Genomic DNA, 19133 nt, shown 5'->3' on the forward strand with positions numbered 1-19133 from the left:
AATCACTCCCAAAAGCCTACGGGCCACATTACTGCTTAAGACCCGGTCGCCTCTCCGGCACGGGCAAAAGTAAAAAAAGAGTAGACTACGAGTCACTCCCAAAAGCCTACGGGCCACATTACTGCTTAAGACCCGGTCGCCTCTCCGGCACGGGCAAAAGTCAAAAAAGAGTAGACTACGAGTCGCTCCCAAAAGCCTACGGGCCACATTACTGCTTAAGACCTGGTCGCCTCTCCGGCACGGGCAAAGTCAAAAAAGAGTAGACTACGAGTCGCTCCCAAAGCCTACGGGCCACACTAGTAATTGGATCAGCACTTACTAGCTCATCGACTTACGAGCCAAAAGAAATCTACTCCCTTCGCTGAGTTACTATCAGCTCGGGAGTGGGGGGCTATTGATGAGGGCAGATTTGGCCCTCTAGTGAAATTGTGACATGTGGCACCTCGTGACAATTAGGAAAACACCCAACCAACAAACTTACAAAGTTGGTGACCCACCCGGGCACCAGTCTGGCCGGCCTGGCGCGACCTGCACGCGGCCTGACGCGAGCCTGCGCGACCTGCGCGCGGCACACGCGACCTGCGCGGCCTGTGCGAACTGCGCATGGCACGCGTGACCTACGCGGCACGCGGGGCCTAGCGCGTGGCCTGCGCGAGCTGCGTGCGGCGTGCGGCCTGCGCGACCTGGCCGACCTGGACCAGCCTAGCGCATGATCCGGCCAAGGCGCCCACCGACAAACCTGGCCTAGACACTGACCCACCAACTGACACAGGCGCCAGCTTGCCGACCTGGTCTAGACACTGACCCGCCGACTGACACAGGCGCCGACCTGACGACTTGGCCTAGAATTGACCCGCCGACTGACGCAGGCACCCCTTTAACAACCCGGCCCAGGCACCGACTTGGCCGCCTGACACAAGCGCCAGCCTGACGACCTTGAGGAGTTCACCACCGTACCCCAGTTCTGACAGGATGCGACGAGTCTTACCGTTTGGAGGCTTTTCACCCACCTAACCCGCGAGGACTCCGATATATAAAGACCTCAACCCCCAAAGGGGAGGGGGATGAAAAAAGGGAAGTAACCCCTGCTCTCTAGCTCTCTCATATTATCTTCAAAGCTCTCTACAATAAGAGTGCTAACTTAAGCGTCGGAGAGCCCCCACCGGGAAAATACCCTCGGGACCTCTGATTCAGTTCTCGCAAGTCCCTTAGCTCCCGCCGCCTACAAAGGAGAGAAAATCACCTCACGCGGAGGGTAGTCGGGTTGCGCTGCACCAGGGAGCTCCACCATCCTCTGAGTTGCAGGCCACCTAGGAGCAAGTCAAGTGACGAGTCCACCAGGCAGTTCGCCACCAGAGAGTTCGCCACCAGGCAGTTCGCCACTAGGGAGTTCGCCACCAGGCAGTTCGCCCCCAGGGAGTTCGCCACCAGGGAGTTCGCCCCCAGGCAGTTTGCCACCAGGCAGTTCACCCCCAAGCAGTTCGCCACTAGGCAGTTCGCCACCAAGGTTCGCCACCAAGCAGTTCACCACCAGGCAGTTCGCCACCAGGGAGCTCGCCACCAGGCAGTTCGCCACCTGACAGTTCGCCACCGGGCAGTTCGCCACCGGGCAGTTTGCCCCTAGGCAGTTCTCCACTGATCTGTTCGCCAGTAGGCAGCTCACCACCAAGTAGCTCATCACTAAGGCACGCCACCACCGGGTCAAATAACGAGGTACTTAGCCAAAAAATTTCACATCACAAAACATTGGTACGTGGCCAAAAACGGTTACATCTCTTTGCAATTGATTTGTTTTACTAAAATGCCCCTAAAGTTTGCAACCTATTTATTTATTTCACTAAGAGGTGTTTGTTTTGCCATCTAAAAATAGTAACATTATTACCTAAAATGAGTGGAAAATGCTTATGGACATGGGCCCATGATTGTTTATTCCAAAAGCACTCCTTACATTTCTTCCTACTGAAAAAAAATGACCAAAGAGAGCCAAATATAGTGTTTTCTTGTGTTTTATTAGGGGAAGATGATGTTTTAATTTTTATTTTCTTTTGATTAAATTTATTCAATGGGACATTAGGGTCAAAATTGTCATTTTCTACTATCATCTAATGAAAGGTCGATTGAGTAAGTCGACTACAAACTACATGGGTGTTTTAGTAAAACACAAACTATAGGGTTAGCTTTAATAAATCCATAAAACTATATGGGGTGTTTTAGTAAACGACCACTGATTTATTTAATCAATTCTTTGTTAGATAGAAAATGTAAAATGGCCATTTTGACCATAACATTTGTTCAAAGAAAATTAACTAAAAGAAAATAATAATGGAAATGTTGTTCTTGCCCTTGGTAGAACACCCACAATCACGATATTCAATCACCTTCGTTCTTTATTCAAAGAAAGAAGACATGCTATAGTAGATGAAGAACCCATATGCCATTATTCTCTCTTCTTCATTTAGTTGAAACCAAACATTGTTTTTCTTTTGTAAAAGTTTAATATAATGTTAGGGGTCTTTTCGAAATGAATAATCGTGGCCCCCTACCCTTAAGTATTTTCCACTTGGGTTAAGTGTTCATGGGACCATTTCTGAATGTCCATAAGCCTGTCAATGATACCCGAAAAGCGATGGCTTGATCTGACATCCAATGTGGTTATCTTGAATTCGGATTATGTGTTTTTGTAATCATATTGGAGTTGTATTTTACAATATACCTCCGATTAATAATCGGGTCGGATTTGAATTTGACTCAATCCAATCTTATTAAAATTTGAATCCAATTATATTATAATATTTGTTGAATTTAATATATAAATTTTATATAATTATATTTAAAATTATAAAAAGATGTTTTTATATATTATGTTTATATCAATTTATGTATAATAAATTCAGTATATTATATTTACATTACTTTATTATATAATAAATGAAAAATAATTAACTTTTAATCTTCTTATATTTTAAAAAATTAAAGCTTAGTTGGATCTCAGTGCATTGGGATTCTATTTCTAATCCAAGGTTTTAAAATTCAACCGAATGTCAAATGAGATCTATATGCAAGTTTTAAGTGTTGGATTAGGATTTTGCTGACTAGAGCCCTTGATATCCATACAAACGGTTAGAATGTCAATTAAACAAGGGTAAAATACTTAAATATACCTTCAATTTTCATAAATTGACTTAAACATACCTTGAGTTTTTCAAATAGACTTAAATATACCTTATGGATGTTAGATTTTATAGAATCAACTAAAAGACCTTTTTACCCTTCATTATTTTTCAATTTTTCAATGAAAGCCAAAAGAGAACTGGAAACAGAAAGAAAAAAAAATCACATATCCATTTTCATTAGTTACACTTTACTTTGAAGTCGTTCAAACCTCAAGCTCTATGGCTATGTTTGGTTTGAAGGAAAAAGTAGGGAAATGAAGGGAAAGGTAGGAAAATCTTTACAAATCTTGTATATATTTTCTTACCTTTTCCTTCAAACCAAACATTGCCTATTTGTTCGCTGCTAGTGTGAAATGTAAACAATTGCTAGGACCTCCAAAAAGAAAAAAAAAAAAGAAAAAACAGAAAAAAAAAGGAATTCTATCATGATTGAAACAACTATAACAGCAAGGCAAGACCTTGTTTTTACTTTTTACTAGGGGTGTTCACAGGTCGGGTTGGGTTGGTTTATTGGGGTTTTCCCAACCGATCTGATCTGGTCGGGTTACCTAAGGTGGAAACCGAAACCGACCCACTGATACACCAAACCGACCTAGTGGTTTGAGTCGGGTTGGATCAGTTTCAGTCAGTTTCGGTTTTGCTCCTGTACAAAAGGACACTTAATTGAATTCTAATTGTAATTGCCTAATGGGTTGCCTATTTGGTGTAAAAGATTATAGAAAAATTAGAAACTCGGATAGATTATCTATTCTAACTGTAATTGCCTAATGGGCCTTCTAGTTCCAGTAGAAGACCAGCTATTGTTAAGTAGGAAACTACTCAAACTAGGAACTATCGAAACCGACCCGATATATCAGTTTATATATTTCTCTAACCCGAAACTGACTGATACTGATGAAAACCCGACCAATTCGGGTTGGTCGATTTGGTCGGGTGAGACATTCTTATGAACAGCCCTACTTTTTACAAGATCACCAAAATCTATGATGTGGAAAAGATATGGCATGGAAAAAGTTTTAACTAATCAAAACCGACCCATGAATTTTGATAAATAATACCTGATTCCACTTTATTGGTCAATTATTTTTCAGATATCAATTCTTTTCCATTATCATAATTGAACCCATGTAAGTATATTACCAAAGTTTCATACCAAACATAAATGATGCACAAGCAAAGCCATAAAACCAATCCAGTGTCCCTAATACAATCTGATTAACGAACCAAATCTTCAAAATCATAGCAAATGCAGAACCAGCACCCTGCATATCTTATATCACAGGAATCAATGCAACTGAAAAAAGGGGTATTCTACAACTGCTCTATTTCTACAACTGCAATACAACCTGATTACCCCTTTTTTCAGTTGCATTGCAGTTGTAGAAATAGAGCAAGAAAGAAGGTATATTCTTTTAAAGAGGCTTAGTGTTTATAAAGGGTAAATTGACAATTTTTGAATATTAAAAAAATTTAAAAGAAGTGTATAATGTTTTATCAAATAAAAGTATATTTTATTTTTCTAGCAACAGTAATAATTCTTCTCGCCTGAGACTACCCATATCACGCGCCAACCGAGCCAAATGGGTGCCGATTTCCGCCACCCTTTTTGCTTTTCTGTTAAGAAAATCCTAGATCGCAGTTTTTTTTTTTTTTTTGTACTTTTTTATTTTATTTTATTTTTCTAGCAACAGTAATAATTCTTCTCGCCTGAGACTACCCATATTACGCGCCAACCGAGCCACCACTCAAGTTGGCTAGATCCCAGCTTGCACCCTTCCTTAATTCCTGGGGCTATTCCATTTACAATTCCCTTCTCATTTCCCTCCATTTCAGATGGTGGCCGGTGGGTCTTTGTCTATTTGGGAAGAAGACAGATAAATGATTTTGAAGCAAGTGGGAACCCTAGATTCTACTAAAAGTACAGAGACTACAGAAAAAGTGGGAACACTGGATTAATAAGTCGTCGTCTGCTTGCATGGGGTTACCCTCACCAGCAACGAGATCAAACATGGCAAAAGGTCAAAAGCGAACAGCGGTAGCGTGTTGGTTCGTTAGAGTTGGACTCTTTGGGAGTTTGACCACCATGCAGATGAAACGGATATTACAATTTTTTAATCTCTAGACTCTAGTCCATGCTCCAAATCCTTTCTCTCTCTCTCTGAATTTTTCTTCAAGAACCCTGTTCAGGGCTTTCAGGGGATAACAGTTCTGTTTCATCTTTGAGGTGGAACAGTTGGAAGGTACGCTTAGGTCGCATCTCATGGGGTATCAAACACCAGAAGCTCCCGAAATGGATACGGGAGAGAAGCGTCTAAATGAGCTGGGGTACAAGCAAGAACTTAGAAGAGAGATGGTACCCAGCACTGCCTTTTTCCGTTCCTTCTTTTCAAGTTTTTTGGTTGTCGTTGCTCACTGTTGTATTGATTCCTTTGTTCTTGCTTGATCTGTTTCTCAGATTTTCGTTTTTCTTCTTTGTGTTTCTTTAAGTTTTAGATTGATCTAAATGGGTTCGTATTTCTTTTTGCTTCAAATTGATCAGTTTTGTTCTTTGGGTTCTTCTTGGATTGCTGCAGACTCTATTCAAGACGCTTGCGATTTCATTTTCCACCATGACCCTTTTTACTGGGATAACTCCCTTGTATGGTTCGAGCCTTCTCTATGCAGGGCCGGCTAGTCTTGTGTGGGGATGGGTGGTGGTATCATTCTTCACCTGGTTCGTTGGGATAGCAATGGCAGAAATCTGCTCCTCTTTCCCGGTGCGTATGCTTTTGTCTTTTGAACCGACTGCCACAGATATGCATTCGCTTGCTTCTCCTCCTTTCTGGTTTTCTGGGTTCTTGTTTGATTTCTCTAATTTTCCTTAATTTCACAGTGATTAAACTATGGTGCAAATATTCTCTCGGAAGAAGTCCTGTTTTATAGATTTGGTCCATGTTCCATTACTGACAAAAAGGTTTTAGAAGCATAACATAAATTTGGTTGCCCAGAAAGGATTTAGATCTTGGAAATTAGATCCTAGTTAGAAGTAAGTATACAGAATATGATAGGTAGAAATCGGGTTCTGTTTGTGGGTCAGAAACAATATTTCATTAACGTCATTTTATTATTCTTCAATTACTTGAAAAATGTCTATGGGATGTAAGAACATTTCTTTACATATATCTGTTAAGTGAATTGACATGGAAAAGTGAGTATCTTGGAAAGGACTGGGTCAAAATATATTGTAATTAATGTTTAGTTCCTTATTTTCATTGCAGCAGAACGTATTTAGTTAAAATAAGATTGATCAGGTTAATAAAATTTTCCTTTTGGTAATGAACACCAACTCTTTATATTATCCCTTTCTGACCCTAAAATCTGAAACATCGAGTTTATACCACTTGAAATAGATTTTGAGTAATCAGTCCTTTTGTTGGACTTGGTATAAAATACAATATTAGCTTCTAAAAGAAAGATGCATTTAAATGACTCCAAGCACCCTCCCTTTCTTATCGTTCAAGTTTCTTTCTTAAGTTCTCTGTATTTCTCTTTTAGTTCCTGGTAGATGTTTTCAGTTGATAGCTTCAGGGGATCTTTGTTTTTTTTTTGTTGTATATCATTATTTTTAATGTGTTTAATACTTTAGATGGCTAGTCATTGATGCTTTTGAGAAAATGTTGCAAAACTGGTGATTGATGAGCTTGCTTCCCAATTTACGTTTCTTTCCAGGTGCTTTTACCAAAAATGCCTTCAGAATTGAAAGCAAAAATTTGTTCTAACTTGGATTTAAAAACAGTAATATATGCTATGCAGTTTTGATGCTGAAATTCCTGTCTTTTGGAATAGTTCTTTCTCAATATGTTTTGGCATTCACTGCACAGAACATATGGGTTAAACAGATATATGCTTGTTTTAACATGAAAAAAAATCTATTTTTTTTCGGTTAAATACTATCAAACTAACATGCACCTATTTTTAAATTAAACAGACTACTGGCTCACTTTATTTCTGGGCTGCCCATTTAGCTGGCCCCAAATGGGGTCCATTTGCATCATGGTGCTGTGCATGGCTGGAAACAATTGGGCTTATTGCTGGCATAGGTACACAGGTACAGAGACTTCATATACATATTAGAGTTCTATCTGTTGCAAATTAATTTCTTTCCCTAGTAATGAAAGTATACTGCTTTCAGTTTTTCCTATGCAGTACACAAATGCTCTTTTAGTAATAAAGCTTTCACAAAGTTAATTTTGTGTCAGAAATTTGTTTTTGATTTCCACTATTTCTGCGTGTGTAGGCTTATGCAGGATCACAAACCCTGCAAAGTATTATTTTACTATGTACTGGTACAAACAAGGATGGAGGGTATTTTACTCCTCGATGGTTATTCCTATGCATGTACATGGGCCTCACAGTTATATGGGCATTTCTCAACACATTTGCATTAGAAGTTATTGCCTTTATTGACATAATCTCAATATGGTGGCAGGTACATTTTAGCTTTAATTCTTTTGCATACTTTATCTGTCTATTTTTTACTTAATGATTCACATGCTATAAAATATTAGATTTTCAAGTGTGTAGACAGTAGGCAGACATTGCTTAAGAAATGAACATAATCTGTAATGTACAAGTGGTGTAGAAGTATGATACAATCACTATATATATGGTTGATTCTTCTTTTCTTTTCTGTCTTTCTTTTAATTTTTAAGTGATTTGTGATAAGTTATTTCCAGCAACGTCCAGCTGATAGTGTAACATTTAAAAATTGTATTGCTTCCTTGACAGGTTATTGGAGGCTTGGTTATAGTTATAATGCTTCCCCTTGTGTCACTGACTACACAGTCTGCTTCCTATGTGTTCACTCATTTTGAGATATCTGAGTCAACTGGGATAACAAACAGTGTATATGCAATCATTCTATCTGTTCTTGTTAGTCAGTACTCTCTATATGGATATGATGCTGCAGCTCATCTCACAGAAGAAACAAAGGGTGCAGACAAGAATGGTCCAATTGCAATCCTTTCTAGTATAGGGATCATTTCTTTGTTTGGATGGGCATACATATTGGCTCTTACATTCAGCATTCAGGTATTATTTCTGAATTAATATCCAATTATTGTTTCCCATATCTGATACAGGATTGCTAGTTTCAATCCAGGATCCAAGCTACTTATATGATGTAAACAATGAAACTGCTGGAGCATTTGTACCAGCCCAGATACTTTATGACGCATTTCATGGGAGGTACCATAATGCCACAGGAGCAATAGTTTTACTCTTTGTTATCTGGGGATCCTTCTTCTTTGGTGGCCTTTCAATTACTACTAGTGCAGCCAGAGTAGTAAGTAAACCATCTCTTTACCTTACTAGGTTGTTTATACCTTTGCTTTTGGAACTAGTCCTATAAAAAACCATAACAGTCCAGTCCTGAATATAGTTCCTGATCTGAAAACCAATTTCTCCATAATGCACATCTTATTTTCATTGGCCTTGATGTTGACCTTAAAATTACTTTAGTTTAAGCAGAAAGAATGGAAGTTAAAAAAATTATTGTCATGGTCTTTTCAATTCAGTCAATTGATTGTCTGACATTATTTTCTTTTTATGTACTTGTACATCATTTTGAGTATTCTTATTTTGGAAAGATGTAAACTATTTCTCCTGTTAGAAGACCATGATGCTTGTGTCATGTCTGAATGACTTTTAATCTAATACTACTTATTGAATGAATTTGATATCTCACCAACATTTCACAATGGCATGTTTCAGGTATATGCTCTATCAAGAGATCAGGGAGTTCCATTTTCATCCATCTGGAGAAGAGTGCATCCGAAACACAAGGTTCCAGCGAATGCAGTGTGGCTGTGTGCAGCCATCTGCATTCTTCTTGGACTACCTATATTGAAAGTTAATGTGGTTTTCACTGCAATAACTTCCATATGCACAATAGGATGGGTTGGTGGATATGCTGTTCCAATTTTTGCAAGGATGGTCATGGCTGAGAAGAACTTCAAACCAGGGCCATTTTATCTGGGCAAAGCAAGAAGGCCAATTTGCTTGATAGCGTTCTTGTGGATCTGTTATACCTGTTCAGTCTTCTTATTGCCGACTTTCTATCCCATCACCTGGAACACATTTAACTATGCACCTGTGGCATTGGGTGTAAGTTTGGGTTTAATAATGTTTTGGTGGTTTCTGGATGCAAGGAAATGGTTCAAGGGTCCTGTTAGAAACGTTGGTATTCCTAATGGGAAGGTTTAATTTCTTCATAAATTTGCTTGTGTTTGTTAACGTTCCCATTAAATGAGTCTTTTCCTGATTAAGTTAATGAATTGATTACTGATTACTGATAAAAAAAGTTTCCACCAAATGGGAAAAAGTCATGAGGTCCAATTTTCTGTTTTTGTAGTTGACACTCGACAGGTCTTTCTTGTGATTCTTCCAAGACAAATGTGCACAGAATCTTGTCTCAGATGACTCTTATGAGCATTACTACCAGGCAAAAGATTGTTTCCTTTTTTTCTTTTTTCTATTCTTTTGGTGAGATGCCAAAACTGAGCGAACTCTTATATTGCAATTACTAGCTACATGACATGAGTTATCTATCAAATGGATGGTTTAAACCGGATGCATTAAATTTCTACTTTACACAGCCGAGGGTTGTGAGATGAAAGGATCTGCAGCCATTAAATTCAAATTTGTCTAATTCATTAAATTCCCATAATTGCTAGTACTTTTTTGGTATAAAATCTACAAGTAATAAGATTTAAATCTTGATCTTCAGTTGAATGACTACAAATCCAAAATTCCCATAATTGCTAATAATTTTTGCCTTTTGGTATAAAAAAACTACAATAAGATTTGAATCTTGGTCTTCATGCTTCAATTACTTGGATTTGGAATCTTAACTTTTAAAACCTTTTCTTTTCTCTGTGGATGTTTGTTAATAAATATTAAAGTTTATTAAATTTTTCTCTTCGGTTGAGAGAAAATAAATGTAAAAAATTGTTTCACACTCGTAATTTGTCTCATTAACTTTTATATATTCAAGTATTAATCCCTAATTAACTTCTATAATTAAGGTAATTATCTCAATTTAAATTTGCCTAATATGACTGAATTTCTCGCATGCCATGTTTCCACAACTTTTTATAACTACATATTAATTTGGGAATTGCTAAAATCCCCCTTAAAGATTTTGACTGTTGCTAAAACTTTCCTTAAAGTTTGGTAATTGCAATCACATCCCCTAAATGCAAGGTTCAAAGTATCGACATGTATCGGCCCATATCGGCCGATATGTATCGTTTGGACCCCTCTGATACGCCCCTACAGTGGATCAGAGGTCTGACTGGTTCAGGGGGTAGAGGAAACCTAAACCGCCCCTCCTGAACTGGTTGTGAAAAAAATAAAAATAAAAACAGGACCAAAATGTGTATCGATTTGCCCGATACACCTCTACTGGCATATCGGCCGTATCGATATTTTGAACCTTGCCTAAATGTAAAATATACCCATGCAGTTACTTTGGTCTTTGGACCAAAATGCTTATTTTTCAAATTTTTTCTTCATATCAATCACTTGAGCCCTTCCAATCTCTTTTTGATATCATAGTCAAACCTGCTCACCTTAGGCTAATTTTGCATTTCTAGAAGCAGGCTCATGAAGAACCGTGTTTCTAGCATTACTCTAAGAATTAGAGTTGTTCATCAAACTGATGAAACTGACCATACTGATCAACCTGACCCAACTTGACTTGAGTTGGTCAGTTTTCTAGTATTTTTGGTTCAGCTGTTATGCTAACTCGAGAGGTCGGGCTGGTTTCGGTTTAGTTGTGTATATATATTAAATTTAAATTTTTAGTAATATTGTTGCAATTTTTTTTTTTTAAATTTACCTTTGAACCAATTAACCAAACCAATAAAACAATCAACCCAAGTTAGCTGATTTTCAATAACGGTTGATCAGTTTCAGGTGACCAACTCTCCAACCCCACCAAGTCGGTTTAATTGACCAAATAGCTTCAAAACGAACCAACCCAAATCATGAACACCCCTACTAGTAACAAATGGTGCAGGCTCAGGCCTTACCATGGTACAGTGCAAAACTTACTTCAATACTGAGTTAGGGGTGCAACATAGGCCGGGTTGGCTCAAGTTGAAGCCAACCTTAGCTCAACCAACGTGTTAAAATCTCAAATCCAACCCTAACCCAACCCCATCTTCAACCTGAATTCGGATTGAAATGGGGCATATCCACATTTGGTCCCACTAAAAACGGATGGAATTTGGATCGGATCATGTTTGAATTCAAATTCCGACAAATAGATACCATTGTTCTTATCCACACATTTTGGACAGGACAAGCCCAATAAAGTTTGATCGCATGAAGCCAGAAAGGCAAAAACAAATCTAAACCTTGCCGAGCAAAGCCTGAGCCCACGAAAACACGAGAACCGAACTCCACCAAAACTCAGTTTGGCCCATTGGGTTTTCCAAGCTTTTTGCGTTTAAGAGGACAAATGCTCAATTAATACCATTTGGCACGTCGGCTCTAGCTTCTCTTTAGGCTCAATTTGGACTTTGGAATTGCAATGTAGATATTTGTATTTGTAGGGCTATTAATGGGTCGGGTCTATCCGATGGACCTTAATGGACCAAACCAAATATAATGGTTTTGGTTCCATTAATTTGTCCCAATTAATAATTAGGTTAGTTTTGGATTTTTGTATGTCTCAAATCAATTTAGATCCGGAACTGATTATTTTATTATATATAATATTTTCTTAATTTTTGTCATTTTATATTCAAAACGATGAATTTGATAAATAATAAATAACATTAGTTAAAAATGTTTAATTTATTAACATATAAATCATTTAATATTTTTCATTATTTTTATTAAGATTATATCATCAAAAATTTAAATTTTAAGATATTATTTAAATAAACAAATATAGTTTTCAGTCTAATCGGGTTTATTGGGTCTGGACCTAATAGACCCAACTATTAACCGTGACAGTTCTGGGTATGTGATTTTCTCCTAATTAATAATCAGTTTGAAACTGGTTCTACTTGGACCCAAACCCGACCTGACCCATTGACAATCCTATGTATTTGTTGTATTCTTTCCAAATTGAGCCTTATCGATAATTTTAAGCTATTTTGACGGATAAGTAGAAGCGATTTTTTTTTATAGGCTTCTGGCTTCTGCCTTTTGCGTTTAAAGTAGGGACTACATTTTATAATTTTAAGATTCCCTTTCAAATGCCATTAATGCCCTCAAACTTAACGTTTTAAATGACTGTTAACACCTTTGAATAGGGGTGCAAATGATCCGACTCGATTCGAGATCCAATCCTATTTGATCGAATTCAGATCACCTTTTGATCTGATCAGATCAGATTGGATCTTATGATCCGATCAGAAATTGGATCGGATTTGGATCACCCCTATCCAATATGAGAAGATTTGATCCAATGTGTTATATATTTCTAAATATATATAATATATAGGTTATTTATTTATTTATTTATAAATATATTATTTTTATTCTATTTTTATAAATTTATTATATTATTTATTTTTGTATAAAAAACATGTATATATGATGAAAATAATTAAAAAATACTTATATTTTTAGTCCTCGGATCGGATCTTAAATGTCTAAATCGCCCCCCCCCCCCCCGTTCAAAATGACTAGCATGTCCCAATTACTTTCAAAACCCAGATTCGTCTGCTTTTTCTACTTGTGCATATCCATTTACAACTGCTTCTTGATAATTTTTAAGGTATGGGGTTAAGCCCTCCCAAACACCGCCTAAACAATGGAATAAGGAAAACTAAGAAAGAGGCAGAAAGAAAGGAAACAAATGCCTATTACTAGCTTTTTATTTTACTTTCTTTAAATGGAAATAAGAGGGCCATTGAAAAAGGAAGCTTGATGAATTAGTCTCCACTCTGCCTTCTTCCTCAGTAATCTCCTAATGACCATTAGGGACCAGGTCACAACCTACCAGGAATTTGCAACAATTGTGATTTGAACTCTTTCCATTCTTCCAACCACAAACTATAGCTTGAATTCTTTGCCACAACATCCTTAGAGACCTCCTTTTTCTCAACCAACTGACTAGCATACAATTCAAACCTGTTCATGCTTTCCCAGAGAGGGGCCAACTTGTGTGGATCAGTCTCACTCTTAGCATTCTGAATCCACTCTTTGGCCATTTCCACCCTTGCCCAAAAGCATGAATCTTGAGTCAGACTTGCAAACCTGGTCCTGCTGTTATTGTCTTCACTGACATCTTCTCTACCTCTCCACCATCTATCAAAGATCTCATATCTCCTCTCTCTTCCATGAGTCAGATAATGACCTTTAATTTTGTGCATTCCAGTCCTGTAATATTCAGCTATATCCAGAGGTTCAACAAGTAGTTTGTAGAAGTGGGATGCATTTACCCACTTGGCTCTCCTCTGAAAATCATGGGGGAGCTGATTGGTCTCTAACATGCGAATTACATTATTCCAGAACACAGCAAGCTTGAACCTGTTCATGTTGACCTGAGAGTCCTTTTTAGAAGCTCCCCTGAGCTTGAAGGAGTCATAGTAGCCCATTTGATCCTCAGAATTGTCACAAGTTTCCTTGTACCACTCAATTTGAGCTCTATAAGGCGTTACCTTGGCTAGACTGATTGCGAGGCTAGCACTATTTAGGTTTGGCTTACGACCCATCTGCTTCGCCATCTTTAGGCACTCTCTAGCTGGATTTACAACTGTATCCTGTAGGTTATTTAAAAGGAAAAGGAAGAAAGATCAGAAAAAACAAGCCAACCATTAAGCACAAAGAGTCATCACCAAATTCATTGATGGACTAATTAGGCCTATAGCTCCTAATCAGGTTATTATGGGCCCTTTTTCTCAAAAGAATATCAACTTCCAAAAATTAGCTAATTGAGATGGTTGCGATTATCCAATTGTTTTATTACCTGGGGTGCTATTCCTGAGGCCTCAATTGCCAATGAAATCCCAGCTTCATAGCCTGACTCAGGAAGAATCCCTTGTGTGAAGCTTCTTCTCATCAGAAGAAGTGAGACTTTTGCTGCAACATCACCATACTTGAGATGATCATCAATGCAAGAGTTTGCTGAACCTGTTGTAAACATCAAGTACAACATTTGGATAACAGATGTTGCATTTTCAATACAAACTGCTCCTTCTCCGGAGAAGAAGAGGTAACTCCCAAATGGACAATATGAACACCTCTTTGATCCATCTTTCTGAGCCGCATAAGCTGCAGTATGATTCAATATGTAATGATAAAACTCAGTTTTCTCTTCACTGGACAATCCAGATACAAGGTGTCCATACTGTGATGTCATGGACAAGTGCCAGAGCTGTAGTATACGATTCAGTTGTGTAGCTATAGAGTCCAGTGGAGCAAAGAGTAACCTGGGGACAATATCATTCTTCAAAACAACATGGAAGAATTTGCCTCCCCATCTTTCTCTGAGGATTGTTTTTGACAGAGACTCATTACCCAATAATGGAGAACCAAAAGTGATGCAGAGGACTGAAAAGGAAGAGGAGAGAGAGTGCAGATAAGAGAGCAACCAAAGGGTTGCTAGAGAGGCTGTTGTTCCTCCAACTGAGTGGCCTGTGAGTATCAATGATTTGCTCTTCTGCATTAGCATAGATATCTGCATATAGGCATATGCAAACACTAAATTCAGTTTTGAAACTGGTTTACAATAGGCAACATCTGTGAAAGCATATTTGATATTCATATTCACCAATCCCATATATTAGTAACACTAAAATAGTTAATGAATTAGATTGTTCCCATCATTCTCAGGCTCATATCCCACTTGATAGGATTCGGAGGGTAGGTTGTGTCATTGGTGTTTTGGTGAATGGCAGAATTCAGCTTTTGTTGCAAAGACCCAGATGGCTGCACCAGTTAACCCATGCACTGATATCTCAACTAGAACAAGATGAACCTACTCTACTATCTCAGGCTCATGCCCTGGCAGCCTGGAGGAGTGTTCTTCCACAATAACTCCCCTACAACAGAATTAGTGGGCTTCCTAGAAAGAAAAGAAAAACCTTTACCCATTGATATACAACAAAAATTGAATCACTCATGTGCTTTCAAACATATTTAGTTGTTGTTTTGGTAGTTGGATGCAAAATCAAGTCTGTCACCAAGACTAAACCAGGCCATTACCCTAAATTGTTGTTTGGTTCTATCCAGCATTAGTTAATATGGTCCTGGACTACTCAATTTTCTAACTGCTGCTTTCTCTGAAATCAAATTCAGACCCATATACCTTATTTTTCTTTTTGTTGATCAAACAATTTAACAGTGCAACCATCTAGATAAGGTGATATATTTTTTAAGTGCTATAATGGAAGGAGAGACACTAGTTTGAAACCATTAATGGAATAATTTTCTTACCAAACAAAAGAACTTTCCTTTTTGTTTTATTCTGTACTCTCCTTGAATAAAATTATCATATCATCCCCTGGTCAAAGCTAAGGTTAATGCAAGCACTATATAATCTCAACCACCACTCACCAGCCATTCAAAAGAATGGAGTGACTGAGTCAAGGATCAAGATAAGCTTAGAGGGCCGTCCATTATGTCCAAACCATCCTAGTGCGGACTATCATCAGCTCTTTCTTTGACCAAGTGAAAATTGGATCACCCTTTTGAACTTGGACTCCTTTTAAATGTGGCATTGAAGCCAAGCACAATCAATGTTGTCAAAACCTCTCATATGGATTGGAGTCCTAACAAAGTATTGCACTCACCAGTGCAATATTGCATCTCCAAATTTTCAACTACCATTAAACGCGTTTCCTTTTGTTTCCTAATATCTAGTTAAGTCTTCATTCATGGACCTTAATCTTTTTTTTTTTTTTCCTTTTATTTTGAATTAAAGTGAAGAGAACTACCAGATTCAGACCCGGCGGGTCGAAAAGTCCGATTGCCTAGTTTACTATTGGATTCACTCAAATAAAAATGTTAAAAAAATTAACAAAATAGCAATGATTTCTGATTATCTTAAAGCTATTTTATATAAAAATAAACTTAAAATAATAAATATTAACAAACTGTACCCTAGAGCAAGAAATAAACCAGTGTAAACTTCTTATTATTCAGTGTAAAACATTAGTTAGAGTCTAAATACTATAAGTTGTAATATGTATTAACACCTGTACTTAAACTAGGTTTGGCTGAACCAGCAATATTTCTAAGCACCAAGGAGTTTAAAGGCCATTTTAGCTGCCAGTTCCGGGTTTTGATAGTCTCATTGTCAAGAATCAAGAATAATGCATGGTTTTTAAAACCAGACTGGACAGGACAGTCGAACTGGAAAAACTGGGAATTGGTCAGGTGACCGGTTTCGGTTTTCTTCAAAACTGGATTTTCTTCAAAAACAGTTGATTTTCATCCGCAAATTGTTGATTCGGGCTATTAACTGTTCGAACCGTTTGAAGGTTTTGACTGTTTTTTATTTTTTTAAGATTTTAAAATTTTTTATTTTTTTGTCAGAACTGGCCAACCGTTTAATTCAAAAGGTCAGACCGCTCAACCCAATAACTAGACCCCTGACCGATTTGATCTCCGGGTCGGTTTTAAAAACCATGATATTGAGTTTTGGATGGTCAAAACTGTCACATTGATAAATCAGGATACAACTAATTTATTTGTACAAGTAATTTGATAATATTGGGTTAGAGACAAATGAAACTCCATCAGCCTTTTAGATTATCCTACACTGTTAGTCTCAAAGTCTGAATTAAGGAGGGAGTTTTTCAGATTAATCGGCCGATACTAAAACTTTCGTCAAACTCTCATGATGATGCATCTTGATTTAGGAATCGAATGATGAAACAAGATTCATGTGATTGACTTTTATAATTGGGACAAGGCTTAGATGATGATGGATTAGACTTAAAATCAGGGGTGATCACAGTTTGATTAACTGCATTTTTCGATTCGGTTCGATTTTCCAGGTTTTTCAGTTTTTATGAACGCCTCTACATAAAATAACCAGGAACCGGGTCGGGTCCATGGAATCGTGTAGTCAAATTACACAAAATTTCCCAGATTGGGAATAAATAAATGGCAAAGATGTGTACCAGGGTTCAGGGTGACTTTTTGAAAGTCAACAGTCAATTGTGTGGCCCACATAAAGAATTATTTATACTTTATACTCTATCTGGCCTTATGGCTTGGTCTGGAAACTGGCTTTTGGAGATCTAATTAATAAGCTTGGGATTTGAAGTGAAACCAGAGATTGCGTTGAAACTTGAAAGCAACAAGTCATCAACAACTCTTTATCGTGGGACATTAGCAGAAAGGAAAAGGAGATTTCTGCGTTTTAAATTTCTGATAGGCCATGGGTATGATTGATGGCGGATTGGATGATCACAGCCGGTCCAATCTAGCTTCTTTCTTCCATCTATATGGGTTCTTTCTGAAGGTGGGTTGAAGCTGGAAACTATTCCAATGGCTCCCCTGAACATACAGAAGATCAGACTTGCTTACAGGGAAGCTAATCAAGCAACCTACAATGGAGCTGGTTTTCCATCGATATAAATGAAGCTGGAAACCAGAACTCATAATTCTAGGAGAAGCTGAAACTTGAAAGAACGAGAAAGATTAATTGGACCTGATTTTGGAAACATGGATTGTTGTAGATAGAATGGAAGATATGAAGGAACCCAGAATGAACCATTGGTGGCTCTTCACTGTCATCGACTTCACGCGGCGAGAATGAAAGCCCAGAGCTGGTGCCATTCAACAGCACCAAGTTATTCCCGTTGGGATTCAACCCACTAATAATCTGTATCCCAGAGAAAGCAATGTAACCCACGTCTCCAATCTGGTTGACGATGAAACCTCCGGGAGCTGTAGCATTCGCATGGCTGCAGAGCCTCCATGACTCAGAGAGCACAGGAGTTGAAGCCAGAAAAACTGCTAGCATCTCACTGGTTTCAAACCTGCCATCGTCAGTCATAGAAACAGAAAAAGAAGTTAGAAAACTGATTACATCAAATGGGTCTCAAGTGCAGAAGAAGGAGAAAATTAAGGAACAACTTACAGTTCAGTTTCCTTTTCCATTTTGCTTTCTACCTCTGAGTGGGAGATAGAAGTTTGATTTGGGTGGGAGAATTTGAACTGGGGTTGGTCTTATAAGTACTGAATTGGCCGTGAAACTGTCTCCTGATCAAGCTTTCTATGGAGCTCTGTGGACTAACGTGCTAAAGAGCGACTCTTGGTCTTAGGGACCCACCAACAGAAGTCCACTTTTCCTAGTGAAGACCAGTGCATGATATACCGTATACGTGATGAGCTTCTTCTTGACTTGGTATTTCCGCGTTTGTTTCTGTCCGTTACTTCTTGGTTTTCCAACAATATTTAGTAGACATTGTATCCTCATGTCGACGTGGATGCAGGGCAAACGCGGTTGCGTCTTGGACGGGAGGGTTACAAGGAAGAAGCAGCAGGTCCTCTAAAAAATTCAATAATGAAATGGACAGGGGTATTCTTGATTGATGGATGATTTGGTCGTCTGGATTTTCTCTTTGAAACTCTGTTTGAGTAGATTTTTCTTTTTTATAAGCATAACTCTGGAATTAAAATAAGATGGTTAGGAGACAGAGCTCTTTCAAAGGCCTTAAAAGAATGTATTAATCTTGTATGGAAATGGGTTTTCTAATTAGGTCAATTGGGCTTCTACCACATCTACTTTAAACTGCAACTGTTGTCACTCTTCTTAGCCCATTGTAGTTCAATACCCCACCTTTATTGTCCAAGTATTATTAGCTTTGCATAGTTTCAATATATATTTGTTGCATGAATAGGTTGTAGGTGTCGAGATCTGATGCAAATACATGCGTGTATTTGAAAATATTTTTCTTAATCTTTTTTATTTTTTATTTTGATTTCACGGGATTACATAAGTTGGGG

General features: G+C 38.0%; 2 protein-coding genes across 2 annotated transcripts; one reads left to right on the forward strand and one right to left on the reverse strand.

Moving 5' to 3' along the window:
- The first annotated feature begins 4901 nt into the window (after positions 1-4901).
- Positions 4902-9687, forward strand: LOC148851861 (amino-acid permease BAT1 homolog). Its single transcript, XM_088943453.1, has 7 exons — positions 4902-5526; positions 5747-5929; positions 7141-7260; positions 7450-7641; positions 7941-8243; positions 8314-8496; positions 8925-9687. The coding sequence occupies exons 1-7, from the start codon at positions 5434-5436 to the stop codon at positions 9414-9416; spliced, it is 1566 nt and encodes a 521-aa protein (XP_088799579.1). The 5' UTR covers positions 4902-5433; the 3' UTR covers positions 9417-9687.
- Positions 9688-13018: 3331 nt separating this feature from the next.
- Positions 13019-18369, reverse strand: LOC148851862 (lipase-like PAD4). Its single transcript, XM_088943593.1, has 4 exons — positions 18265-18369; positions 17833-18163; positions 14140-14850; positions 13019-13933 (listed from the first exon to the last, which is right to left on the reverse strand). Exons 1-4 carry the CDS (start codon positions 18282-18284, stop codon positions 13160-13162), a joined length of 1836 nt encoding a protein of 611 aa, XP_088799719.1. The 5' UTR covers positions 18285-18369; the 3' UTR covers positions 13019-13159.
- Between the last annotated feature and the right edge of the window lie 764 nt (positions 18370-19133).

This window comes from Nelumbo lutea, chromosome 5 (genome assembly GCF_056320005.1).
Source record: "Nelumbo lutea isolate HS-2025 chromosome 5, American lotus-T2T, whole genome shotgun sequence".
NCBI lineage: Eukaryota > Viridiplantae > Streptophyta > Magnoliopsida > Proteales > Nelumbonaceae > Nelumbo > Nelumbo lutea.